This window comes from Manacus candei, unplaced genomic scaffold (assembly GCF_025592945.1).
Source record: "Manacus candei isolate 608988 ecotype Guabito, Panama unplaced genomic scaffold, ASM2559294v1 h1tg000017l, whole genome shotgun sequence".
Lineage (NCBI taxonomy): Eukaryota > Metazoa > Chordata > Aves > Passeriformes > Pipridae > Manacus > Manacus candei.
Window position 1 is genome coordinate 19,617,915 of NW_026138065.1, and position 13,687 is coordinate 19,631,601.

General features: G+C 37.8%; 1 protein-coding gene across 1 annotated transcript in view; it reads left to right on the plus strand.

Annotated features, from left to right (window-relative positions):
- The window catches only part of HHAT (hedgehog acyltransferase), a 146,195-nt gene that overhangs the window by 13,674 nt on the left and 118,834 nt on the right, over nt 1–13,687 (plus strand). Inside the window, exon 8 of the mRNA XM_051783162.1 lies at nt 5,944–6,094. Within this exon, the coding sequence (XP_051639122.1) occupies nt 5,944–6,094 (151 nt within the window). The remainder of the gene's footprint in view (nt 1–5,943; nt 6,095–13,687) is intronic.

The following is a 13,687-nucleotide window of genomic DNA, read 5'->3' on the forward strand; positions in this document are numbered from 1 at the left end:
GTCTGTGGATAGTTAGCAATTGACATATTGAGCAATATTAGGGCATTTGTGCTTTTTTAATGTTGAGCATCAAATGCAATGTTTGTAGCAATTCCATGGTTTTATGTCAGTGCTGCATCTCATTCTGGTAGCATCAGTCAGATTGTCTGAAAGAATGGGGTGCTTTCAGAATTAAAAATGACATAGTAGGAAGACCTGTATTCCATGTTAATGGAAACCATGACAGATCGTTCTTCTCAGTTTTTACTGTTAATTTGGATTAATTTGCTGCCTTTACATTTTACACTGTAAAATGAAGATTTGCAGGCACCAAGAATAAAAGCCACTATGAATTCCAATAGTCCAGTATCCTGGTGAACTGCAGTATAGTGGAGGAATAGCTACACTAGGCCAGATCAGAGGTGGTTCTGTTCTACTGAGTAATGTTCATATATGGTATGTAATAAAACCAGGGATAAGAGAAAAGAGTAAAGGACAGGTAGATTGGTGATCCTTTTCAATGTATGTTCTTCAGGCTTCTGTATCTGAATGACAAATTTACTGACATATAATGGGGAGCTCAGTAGCATTAGTTGAAAGAACTTAAATTGAAACAAGTGATTTTCTATTAATGGTAAAATTCACTCTGCTGGGGTACATTGTATCATATAGAAAGTGAAACAAATGTATGTTGCTAGTTCATTTCTTTGTGAAGTTCAATTCTGATAAGGCAGATGTTGAAAAAGCACTGCCTATATTTCCCTTATGAGGTTTCACATTTACCCTGTGATGGTGATTCAGCACCATCTACTCATCTCTGCTCATCTGAGCAGAGCTTCATGTAAGTCTTGCAAGGTATAGGGAATGATGAAAGTCAGAATTCTGCATGAGAATGTATTGTTCAATACAATCGTTGCACTGGATTTATCTATGATATTAATAGCTGTAGATGTGAAAATATATTTGACTAGGAATCTATATGTGCTTTGTCAGGTGTGTGATGTATAGACATACATCTGAGATGTACACATGTGTGATAGAATGTTTCGAATGCTCTGTGGGTTTAATGCGTTGGTCTTAACCATGTGCTGGTTTTTTTTTTTTTTTTTGTAGTGAAGTATGCACAAGTTAGGGTCAATTAACAATCATTGTTTTAACTATTAACTAGGCTATAATACTTCAAAAGGGTATTTTCATATGAGTGGCCTGTAAGTCAGTCTAGAATGTGATCTATTCAAAGATGGAGCCACATGGTTTAATCTGTAAGTGCTGATTCTATGTTTTAATTTGTTAGAAGAAAACGTGTTACATGAGTTCCTCCTTGAAAGTAAGACCTAGCTGAGTAGTCAGTGTAGGTTGGATGTAAGGTGCTGGTTTTCATGTGTGTGCAGTTTTTTCTAATAAACCCATAGATAGAAAATGGATTTCTGAGTTCATTTTAAGAAGCATGCAGTGTTTTGCTATTGAAATTAGAGTGTCTGTGCATTATGAAATACTAAGAGTGATCTGAGACTTCTTTCATCCTACAAGATTATAGGGAGAAACTGATAAAATATTTGGCATCTTGATGTCTGTTTTGAAAACTGGAAACGTGAACATGAATCAGAAGTCTTAGATTTTATTTTCTAAAATATTAAGTAGTTCACTGTTTTAGATAAAGAAGTGTGTGTCTGGGAAAGTAATTTTTTTTCCTAATCTTTTCTGCAGGATAAACTTCCAGATAGTATTGTTAATTAACCTACTTCTATGACTACTTTTTTTACTCGTGTGTTGTGGCTTAACTCCAGACAGAAACTGAGCACCACACAGCTGCTCACTCCTTTTGCGGTGGGATGGGAAGACAATTGGAAGGATAAAACTGAGAAAACTTATAGGCTGAGATAAAGACAGTTTAATAGATAAAGCAAAAGCTGCATGTGCAAGCAAAGCAAAACAAGGAACTAATTCACTGCTTCTGTGGGCGGACAGGTGTTCAGCCATCTTCAGGAAAGCAGGGCTCCATCATGCACAGTGGTTACTTTGGAAGACAAACGCCACCACCAGGAGCATCCCCTCTTTCTTCTTCCCTCAGCTATATATGCTGAGCATGAGCATATGGTATGGCATATCCCTTTGGTCAGTTTGTGTCATCTGTCCTGGCTGTGTCCCCTCCCCTCCACAAATCCTTGTACCCCTCCAGCCTTCTTGCTGGTAGGGTGAGGAGCAGAAAAGGCCTTGACTTGCCAAGCCCTGCTCAGCAGTAATGAAAACATCCCTGTGTTTTCATCACCTCTATGTTCAGCACAAGTCCAAAACACAGCCCCATACTAGCCACTGTGAAGAAACACACCTTCCACTAGACCAGGTTTCTCAAAGACCTTGGGAATATTCAAGGTAGGTGCCTTTAAGGCATGTGTGTGCTTGAAAAACCTTCTGGTTTTCTTTAACCTGGAAGAACTGTCTATGCTTTGACTGAGAGTCCCTTGACAGCTCTGTTTAGTCTTGTGTAAGTAATTTCATTCTGGGATCTTTATGTCCATTTAGCTTTGTCTAAAAATAAGCACTTAGCCTCCAGGACAAACACTGTGGTATTTACTTTCCTGCCACTGCTCCATACACATCAGGATGTTTCTTGCTTCTTGTGTGCTACTGGAAGGCTGGGATATTTTGAACTTGATGATGCAGCCCCAAATTCTGAGCTGTTATAAATCTCTGCTTCCTATTAGACTTCTGCCACGTGTCAGTAACTCTTTTGAAATGTGACTGCATATTTATCTCTGTTTTCTAGTTGAACCTGTCCTAATACTTGACAGAAACAAGCATCTGCAGTCAGTAATGTCATAGGGTCAATGTAGCTGCAAAAATGGTCAAGTTGTGAGTGCTCTTAATAAAATTGCCTTCTAAGTTACAGTTGACCATGACTTTTGGTGATGGTGATAGTTTATGGACAGAAAAATGCCAAGTATGGTTTGTAATACCTGGATCCAAGTATTTTATTGCTTGCTATTTGTTAACTTCTGTCAAAAAAATACTAGGCAGAGTTCTGAGAATATGTAGACTAAAACAAATTAAAACTTGTGAATATTCTAAATTCTAATTATCCTTGAAACTAAGCTCTATGAAACTTAGGAAATACAGTTTTGCAGTAAATTTAAGGTTAAGGAAACTATTTGAAGGTCTATAAATACATTTTTAAAGCATAGGAAAACCTAGAATGTTTTGAGGATTACAAGATGATAAATTGAAAATACCAACTTCTATAAAAGTAATTTACTTTAATCTGGGACTTCAAACAGCTTGACTGTTGAAGTATATGGGGTCAAGATTGGGTACTTTTAACTATTTTATCCCTTAACACATTTCTATTTTTAAAAAAATAATTAACCTTGACTCTGAATCCTTTGAACTAATTTATTTTGGGGAAAAGATAATTCTGGCAATACTTTTTCCCTTAGATGTGTTTTAATATACACTTAATATAGCTTGTTTCCAATTTAAGATAATGGTCATGTTTGAGGATGAGTTCTTAAGCTTTCTATCAAATGCTAGAGAACAAATTACATGATAGTGTTAATGAATTTGAGAAATTTGGCATTGATCTTAAAATTTGTTTTTGATTTCATGTTTTTAAACCAGGTGAAGCAGTGTATTCTGGCTGCTTTGTGCTAGAATGGAGCAAATGCAAAGCAGCTGGAATGTCTCGGGTATGCAAGAAGATTTAAAGGCTGTGCCTGTTACCGATGCAATCCAGCTGTTGTGCGTGGCTGTGAATCTTGCCCCTAGCTTTCCATGTGTGTCCAGAACTGTCATACTTCTGGGATGAGTCCAAAACCAATGAGAACTTAATCTATGTATTTTGACAGGGACCTTTGTGTTGCTGTTATTGTGACTCTTAAAATTGCCACTCGCAGAACAGCTCCTGCGTGCCAGGTAGTGATTGGTTATGTGATGTCTGTGTTTAAGACACCACTGCTACTGAGCTGTCTGTCTGTTACAGTAATGACAACTTACATGGGTGTTACTGGAGATGGGTGAAAATGCCTTTTTTTCTAAAACTTGCATATCTTTGTGTCTGAGAACTCAGAATCTTTCATCTTTGTATTTAAAATCAAATGTATTGATTTTCAAGTCTCAAGAGAGTGGAATTCTGTTTCTAAATATCTTTCCATCAAGCACAACCAAAGGATTTTGAATTTTACTACTGCACAGGCAGCTGTGCTCTTCGTAATTGGTTTGTGTGGGTGTCGGTGCTCAGCTCTCCAATGAAATTTGCCAGAAAACAAATGAGACTCTGAATGAGATGGGAATTAAAGCAGTAAGTTGATGGTATAGATGATTTAGCAGTAATCTAATGTGGAGCTAATTGGCTAGTATCCAAATTGTGCTTCTGATTATTTGTTTCCCTCAGGGGGAAAATGCTATTGAAAACTAGATGGCTGCTCCCCTGAAGTAAAAAAACATAAGCTTCATGTCTTGGTATTTTGTTCTAACATCATTTTTTATCTTGTATGTCACAACTGTTTCCTATAATGTCCATGGGTCATAATATTAAAACTAAAAATGTTGGATTGTAGTAGCAAAATACTGGCCATGTGTAGGCCAGCAGGAGTTTTGCATTTTACATCATCAGTGCCAGAATTTCACTCTAGGTTGCTATACAGTAGATGAATTTTTAATGTTTAACTTTTAGTTGTCATCCGTAGTATACTCATTAGTCAGCAGAACGCAAAAGGGATGTTTTACACCCAGAAAAGGAAGATTATTTAAATGTTCATGGACTTGTACTGCTGCAGTCAGATTGAAAACTTTGTCTCCAAGGAAAGCCTGCTGGAAGGATTTAAAATTAGGCTAAATATCTAAAGTGCTTCAGTCAAATTAGTTAATATGACTGAGGCAAAGCAGAACACTAGAATGAAAGGAAATGTAAAAATTGCATTATATAATTTTTTTTCTCTACTGAAGTATAATAATTTTAGTTTCCCTTCTTTGTGGTGAGATTTTCCTTTTGTAAATTGTCAGATGGAAAAGTTCGCCAAAGTTGGGTCTTTTAGGAACGAATTCACCAGTTTCCGTAAATGTGTCAACCTCTGCTTTTTACTGGCTTTCTACTTATGATTATTGGTCAATGCCATTTTGTTCAGCAGAAAACATTTAGAATATTAATATGAATCATCTTCCTTCGTAATACATTCAAAGGTTGTTACTTGCATGAGTAATGACTCTGAGAATATGTATGATTTTCACCTCACACCTGTGCAAGATGCTACATTTTGTGCCATACCCTGAGGTTAAATCGTGAGCAAACACACTGCCAAAATTTCTCCTTTGGAAATCAGGTAGCTAGAGCACCTTAAGGAGACCTTTGTCCTGTGGGTTTAAAAATTGAAATATGCTTTAAGCATTATCTCAAGTGGAGTTCCAGTCTTCTATGCCTTGGCTGCAGCAGAAAGGACCTTGTAGAGGGTATTTTCTGGGAACTTAATCTGACAGGATGTGGGATGCTTGTGGGGCTGTCAGGATAAGCTGCAATGATAACCATTGTTTATATGTGTTCTGTAGCAAAAAGTGTAGAGTGGTTGTTTGGTGGTTTTTTGTTTTTTTTTTTTTTTTACAAAGATAAATTTCATTTTCTCTGTAGTACGTGTTCATTGCTTATATCAGTATGTTCTGATTTTAACTCAAGTCAGTATTTATTTTTTTCATAGCAACACCCACAGTCCAGAGATTTTTGAAGGTGGAACTACAGATACATACTTGTGCCTTCATATTGGAATGATGGTATTATTTTGTGTGTGTGCCTAATGTCATAAGGGCATGTGCTTTCATCCTGTGGCTGTTGCAAAAGTAGCTGGTGTCTATCCCATCAACCGATGATGCTTGTCTTAGTTCTTTGAATAATTGCTGTTTGGAAGTAGTCAGTATTAACAGGTTTTAAAAATATTTCAGACCTTGTTTAAGGTATGTTTATTTTTTTTTTTCTTTTAGGTGGCCTGGCTCTAGCTCAAGTGCTGTTTTTTTACGTGAAATACCTGGTTCTGTATGGTGTTCCTGCCCTCCTCCTTCAAATGGATGGACTCAAACCTCCAACTCTGCCTCGCTGTGTGAGCCTGATGCACAGTTTCACTAAAATGTGGAGGTTAGTCCTTATTGCTTTTCAGACAGTTTATTACTGATATAGGGCAGTCAGTGTATAAGAACATGTATGTGAACATGAACACACGCATATGTTTGCTTTCATGTGCTTGTGCTTTTTCTCTTCACCCATGATTCTTCTTTAGCACTTTTAAAATGAACTTCAATTTGATGGTTACTTTTTTCACTGCTTGGACAAATAAGGCCAAGCATCTCTTTCAGCGTTTTCATCCTCATAATTTTTTTCCTCCCAGAGAAGGAAAATAAATGCTTGATTGATCACATGAGGAAAGGTGTAGTTATAACCCTTCAATATGCAGAGTGATATGGTAGAGAAAGCCTTCAACACACTAGAAGTACTATGAAAATGATACTTGTTTATAAAGTAGGATGAATTTCTGAATCTCTTTTGTTGTTAAGGAAGTTTCAGAACAATATTTCACCATAAACCTGTGAGTTTTGAATCATGTGGTTGCTTTAAATCAATGTTCACTGAAGTCTTTTTACTGAAAACTGTCTCCCAGGGGGATTCTGCTTAATATTTAGCTTCTGTGTAGCAGTGGATTCACTTGACTTCTCTCCTCCCTTGTTTTTCTCTGCACTATCCAATATTCCTTCAGTCTGTGGAATTCTGTGCCCCAGACATCTAAAAACATTCCTGAAATGATTTAGACTTGTCAGCTTTTTAGTGCAGAGACTCCTCATGTTATGTTAATGCAGAGCCTCTCAGAATGGTGCTTACCCTGTCTTGTCTCTGACTGCTTTGCAATATGAATAAAGCTTTTCATTTTAGTCATAAAAACAGTGGGCCTGCTGTTATCAGTTTTATTGGATGAGATTTTAATTTTGTTTTCAGCTTGAAGCTGTCTGTAACAAGAAAGCTTTATAGTTTATAATAGTTAGCAACTGTAGATCTGTAGTATTCAAAGAAATGCAGCAGGCATAGAGTACAGAACACAGGTGAACTATTAAAAATTATTTGAGCTACTAACAACTGCCTTGGTTTAAATGCTCTTTCAGAGTTTGAACTTAAGACTTACAGAATTAATATAGAAATTTGTCATTTTTACCAGGCACTCTCCTGAGAGCAGCATCTCTTGGCCTACTGGCCCTTGCAAGCAAATTTGCAAACAGTAGCAGTTTTTCCTCTGTTTCTAGTTCTTATTCCAGGGAATCTGTATATTGCTCTGGAGGTGCCAGATGAAAATGAACTTCACAAATACCAATGACACTGCTGTGCCAGGTAGTTGTAACAGGGCATGCAAGGGTACTCGACACCTGCAAAAAAGTGTGGTGTATCACAGTAAAAACATTGGATGCCCCTTAAAAAAATATTCATAACATTTGTAAGAAAATTGAAACTAATATCTAAGTGGAAAATTTAATTATTTCTTTATAGAAGCAAAAAATGTCAAGTGCTGATATTTACCTTTTGCCTAATTATTTAATTCATATCAAACATTCACTGTCAGAAGTAATGTTACCTCATCGACTGAACTTGTTTGTTTGCTTTGAGTGTTGAAAAAAGTCAGTTAATATATACCTGATTTGATTTCTTGCTCTCAAAGTCCTGTAGATAGTAGAGCTTTCTGTAGCTGCTAGTGTTATGGGTCGTTCTCAATTTTCTAAGAAGTTTTATGAATGCCCTGAATTATGATGCCCTTTTGCCTTTACAGTTAAACTCTTCAATCACACTACCCAGAGGCTTTGCAGTCTTATGTGGTATATTGGCATGTTGTATAGGAATGTCGTGTTAGAAGTAAAAATAATAGCCTTTCTTTCTGAACTGTATGACCAAACAGGACAGGAAGTTGGGAAATTGGGGGTGTAGCATAAAAGCCAGCAAAAATGGGGAAAGTAAATGGCTCATGTTGCAAAGCCTTCAGAAAAGTGACACTGTGTTTCCTTAAGATGCTACATAGGTTGTTGTAGTTTGTGATACAAGGACTTTAATGTGAATTTTCATAGCAACTTTATTAGAGTAGGTCAAATTTAAATGTTAATGATGCAGTGCCTAGTTTTAAGCTGATAGAGTGAGATGTGTACTAGACTTTGTTTTCATAAAACGGTAGCCTGGTAAAGCTTATTAAAGGCTTCTAAGGGCCAGGTTGGGAAATGGAGTGTCCGGGAATGATCCAGTTGATGTGGAGTACACCACTGTTACCTGGCTGGCATCGGGGACGCTGCTCAGAAAAAAGCACTTGTGTATGCTTTGCTCACTCTTACCCTTCTTGCTGGTGTCCACTTGAGAATACTGTTTGAAACAGGGTTTTATGCTGGCTAGGCTTTTGAAGACCCAGTTATTGTTGTTTTTATGTCTCAAAGCTTTCAGCAGTGCAGATCTTGAAGGAGAGAAGGTAGTCTGAAGAGAAAGGCAACATGAATGTCACAATGTAAGGAATGCAAATATGCTACTTAGGAGTCTTCCACCACCACCTGGTGTCCTTTGAGCATAACAAAGCTTTTGATCCGACCCATCCAGACCAATGTCACTTATAATCAGTACATGCTGACATAATTCACTGTGATACAGCAGGTAGAAGAGCTTTCAGTCAGGAAGGTAAGAAAAATACCACAGTGTCTCTGAAGTTTCTCTAGAGCTGAAAAGTAAAGCAGGAATCAAAGAATGAAATCAAGTATTCCGTCTCTCTGTTTATGGTACTAAACAATGAACTAAATTTTGTCCATTCAGACCTAAAAATTAAAGACTTTAATTGAAAAAGTTATCAACCTTATAGTAGGTTCTCCCTAAGCCATATTTAATCAAGACAGTCTCTCAGGTAAAAAAATTATCAATCTCGTTTGCTGTCTCGAGACAAATACAGGTGTTGAATGTGTTACTGTGGTTTCATTTTACCAGGGTATCATTAGCTTGCTAAATATGCAGCTGCATAGCTAATAAATGCATGATAAAGATATTGCTATTCAAAACCTTTATCACAGCTGCAAAATGGAGCCTCTGAGCTCCTGATTTCCAGAGAGGATAGCAGTTCAGTGGCACATGAACTTAGTTTTTAGGGTCTGCTTTACCTTAAGTCATAAAAAAGTCATTGAAATCTAGTTTTTGTCACCAAGGTTAAAAGCAAGGAAATGAATTCTGAGAGAGAACCAATGTTGCTGGAAACTTGCAACTGCTTTTAAAGAACTAGCCAAGGCTGATGTCTGCCATACAAGTTTTCAGGTGGGGGTGTGAATTGTGTAGTGCAACTAGAAAAAGTTATGGAAACTTGCAAATTACTTCAATATGAAAAAATATCTTAGTGGAAGAGTAGTGGTGTGGAAACTACAGAAACAATAGATAGTACATAACTAAATCTTATATCAGTTTTGACTTTTTGGTAAATGACTTTGGCAATTTATTCCACAAAGAAACTTCTCAGTTTGTAAATTAGGACAACAGGCCTGCTGCTGTTTGTGGAAAAAAAAAATGTGCTTCTATTTTTATGTTTCTATGCTGTGTTACTGAATGTGACAAGTGCTCTTCTGCAAAGATGTTGGACACGCTGATTGGATATGTTTTGACATGCCATGGGAACAGCATGGCATAAGAAACCAATTATCTCTGGTCATAGACTGATTTGAAATGTGCAGAAGCATAACACTTCTTGATGATGCTCGGAGGGCTGAAGCGCCTTTCCTGAGAGAGTTGGGGTTGTTCAAGCTGGAGAAGAGAAGGCTCTAGGGAGACCTCATAGCTTAAATGGGGCTTACAAGAAAGAGGGAAACTTTTTTTTACATGGGCAGATAGTGATAGAACAAGGGGGAATGGCTTTAAAGTGAAAGATGAGAGGTTGAGAGGAAGTAATTCTTTACTCAGAGGTAAACTGGTGAGGCACTGGAACAGGTTGCCCAGAGAAGCTGGATGACCCATCCCTGGAAGTGTTCAAGGACAGGTTGGACAGAGCCCTGACCAACCTGTTTAAGTGGAAGGTGCCCCTGGCTCATGGCTGAGGAGTTGGGATAGATGATCTTTAAAGGTCCCTTTCAACCCAAACCATTCTATGACCTCTTCTTTCTCTTTCCACCTTAAAATTTGTTCATTCCCAAGTATCTTATCCCAAAGTAATTTGGAACCAAGTGTGTTTGGGACAAATTGTGCTAAAACTTGGTGCATGTTTAATAAAGGTTAGTCTCAGGCAGGACAGAGGCTTTTCAGGAAGGCATTAAGGAGTAGTGTTTGGAAAGTAAATTTCACCATAAAAAGAATTTCATCTAGGATAAAGAAAGTGGAGTTGAAGAAATGCTGCCAGAGAAAAATGAAAGATGCAATGGTAAACATCTGTCCATTTTCAAGTACTATGCTATAAATTCTAGATTCCACCTTGTATTTAACACTCTGATACTTGACCAGAGAAGAGTCTGACATGTCAACCCCCCATTTTCTTGCATGCTAACAGGTGGACTAGGAGGGCTGTATTTTGCATGTACAGACACACATTCACACTTCTGTATGAACACGTTAAGTTTATCCCATAGACGTTTTGGTGGCATCCAAAAATGTCATGTGAGTTGTGATTTGCAAGAGATTGTCTGCAATTCAGTCTTGTTTACCTGCCTCATTATTGCTGAAGCATTTGCTTTACATGAAAAAAATGTGCAAGGTCTTAGTGAATTGTTCCAAATTATGGATTAGAGTTTTGCTGTGGGCTAATCACGTTCTTCACTATAACCAATCCTTAGAAAGTGAATCTACAAGTGATAATGTAAATTCATCTGCATCTGTTTCTTCTGCATCCTAATACTTTTTGTCTACATTTACTATTGTTCCTGAAACCTTCCTCCCTCTGGGAATGGTCGCTTGTGTATGTCTATCAAAAAGGACAGTAGCAGGGGTTTTTCTCCTTGTTTCAGATTCCTTTCTGGGAAAAGACAAGTCTGATATTGATGTTATGTGTGAGTGTGAGCACAAGAGATCATTGACCATGTGCAGTAATTTTGGAATGATGAATAGCATGCAAAAACTTCCCAGCTTTTATTGTTGACTTGATAGTGTTTATTTAATTGCCTATTCTTGGCTTATGGTGAAGACTGGAATAGATTTTTAAGCAAGGAAAATGGATTTCCTGACCTGTAGAGGAAAGGTAATCACTTGAGTGCTTTTTCACCCCTGCATTTAAATAAGATCAGAAACGGTGTTCCTGTCAATGCTTGATTTGGGGAGCTTGCCCCCTTAAATTCCCAAATAGCCAATGTCTGGCACAAGTTAACACAAACATAATTGCCTGTAACAATAACAACTACAGCTGTGCTGCAGATATGTGTAGCCAAGATGACATCCCTGCCTCTGGGCTCAGAATAATGTGCCTTTACACGTTTAGGGGCTTGCACTGTAACAAACAGGGAAAGGGTCTTTCTTTCTATTTGGGTGTTATCGTGCTCTTTTGTTGTGGTGTTTCTGGATAGTCTGATGGATGGTCTGAAATTGGAGGTAGCAGATTTTCTCCCTAAATTTCTCCTTCCTGTGGGTTTAGTTCTCTGATTATATGTTAGTAATAACAGTGAATTGCTGTTATTGTTGTGCTTTCATTTGGAGGTAATTGCAGGGCAAAAAGGAAGGATGCTAAATGATAGGTCAAACTCCTTTACGTGGCAGGTATCTTCAGGACTCAGTGAAGTTACCAGTCCTTGAAAAATTTACATGGGGGAAGGAGAGGCAGGCAATCAAAAGAAGCTCCACATCTCCATGGCAGTTTGAAGAGGGGATTCAGTGTGAGTCACCCGAAGCCTGGTAAAAAATTTAAATAGCATATCCATATCTGTGGCTCAGACCTGCTGCCCAGCTTGCTGTGAAAAGGATTGCAGCAGCAGCAGCAACAGCTGCTTTTCAAAGCTGTAGGAAGACTTCTCTGGGGTTCTGTGCCTGGGGAAAGGATGCTGTCTGTAGCTTCGAGCCAGGGATGCTGGACCAAGTCTACCTGTACTGTGAACAGAGAATCTCATTTTCAGTACTGTAAATGGCCTAGCAGCCAGCTTCAAGAGGATCAGGTATTTTCACATGATTTGTATTTATCCTATTGTTCTAGACAGCTATGTTTGGAAAGCACTCTGTGCCTGTGATGGGGAATATGCAGCAGCTGCACCTGAGCGACAAGAAAAGGAAGGACATGCTCATCCATGTTTCCCTTTCCTCTGGAGTTTAGGTGTCTCTTCTGGTATATTTCCACCATTTGATATCTTCAAAGAAAAAAGTTGTGCAGTGTGTTGTAGACAGTGTATCAGGTTAAAATAAAAACGTCTTTTAATTATCTAGCTTTTTTTAAAAGCTGGTTTTAATCTTAAAAAATGGTAATGCTGCAGATTTCTATTTCACAATTAAAAGGCATCTTTTCCCCATTCTATATTTTTATACATGATATCTTAAATATGAAAAAAAGATTTAAAAGGATATTTGGACTAAATAGTATTGAAATGGCCTAGTGCTTATGAAGTAAGGGAAAATTGTACTGAAAATTAAGAATAGAATAAATCAATATTACCAAAGTGTGCAGAAGCCTATGTTTGCAGACTTTAACACTGTGAAATCGTAAGATCTGGTTTGTGTCCTGTCTGCACAAGTAGACTGAACCAGATCCCATATCGGTAGTAGAAATAACATGCAAAAGAACACTTTCATCATGGAAACCTTATGTAAGCATAGAGTGGTGGCTTATGTGCTTTAAAATGCTTAATGAATATTAGTTTTCATTCTTGAGAAGATTTTTATGTGCTCTTTGAGGATTCTGGGTGTGAGTCTTGGAAAAGGAAGGGCTCTTTTTCCTTCTGTTGGTATGTAGGAACGGGGGTTGAATGTGAGGCAGATCTCCCTGTGTGTCCTTGCCACCTACAACCCCTTGGTACCCCTCAGCAGTATGATTTGGTGTTAAACACGCAGCTACTGTGTGGAGTGGCAGCTCAAGTCAGGGTGGGCTTTTGAAGAGGAGAGCCTTCCTTAGGAAGGCTGCTGTGGAGTTACATGTAGCCTTTAAGTGTTACACCTGCTTGCCAGTATCAGAATACCTCAGCTTCTTGCCCCCAATGTTGGGCATTTAACTGCAGAATTACTGCACATTTTTAGTAGTAGAATAACTTGTTTCTAAAGTTGGAAAATAATACTTTCCCCGATTTACTGTATTTTTTGTTAACTATTGTGATGCTTAAAACTGAGTATTGATCTGTGACAGATTTTTAGCTAACATGTCACCTGAATATGTGAAAGCCTGTAGTTCTGGGCCAATAGTTGTTCTCTCACTGATGAAGACAAAAGATTAAACTGCTTTTTTGAAATCAGCTAAATGCTACAGTTGCATGCTACAGTTATCCACTGTACAGCTCAATTTTCTGTTTATATTAAAGCTTTAAAAGGTTCCTTAAATCTCTTCAGAAGAGAAAAAAAACTATTTGTTTCTTTGGAGTGTAAAAAGAGGCAAAATAATGAAGCACCCTTATTCTACTTGGATCTAAATTACATAATAGTTGGAATTTCTTTTTTGTAGTGACTGCATTGTTACTGTAATTTAAAACTGCTGGGATTGTTTGACTATGAAGCTAAGCCCATCCACTGCTAATCACCTGTGATGCCCATTCTTCACCGTAGTTGACATAGAGCTCTGCATTGATA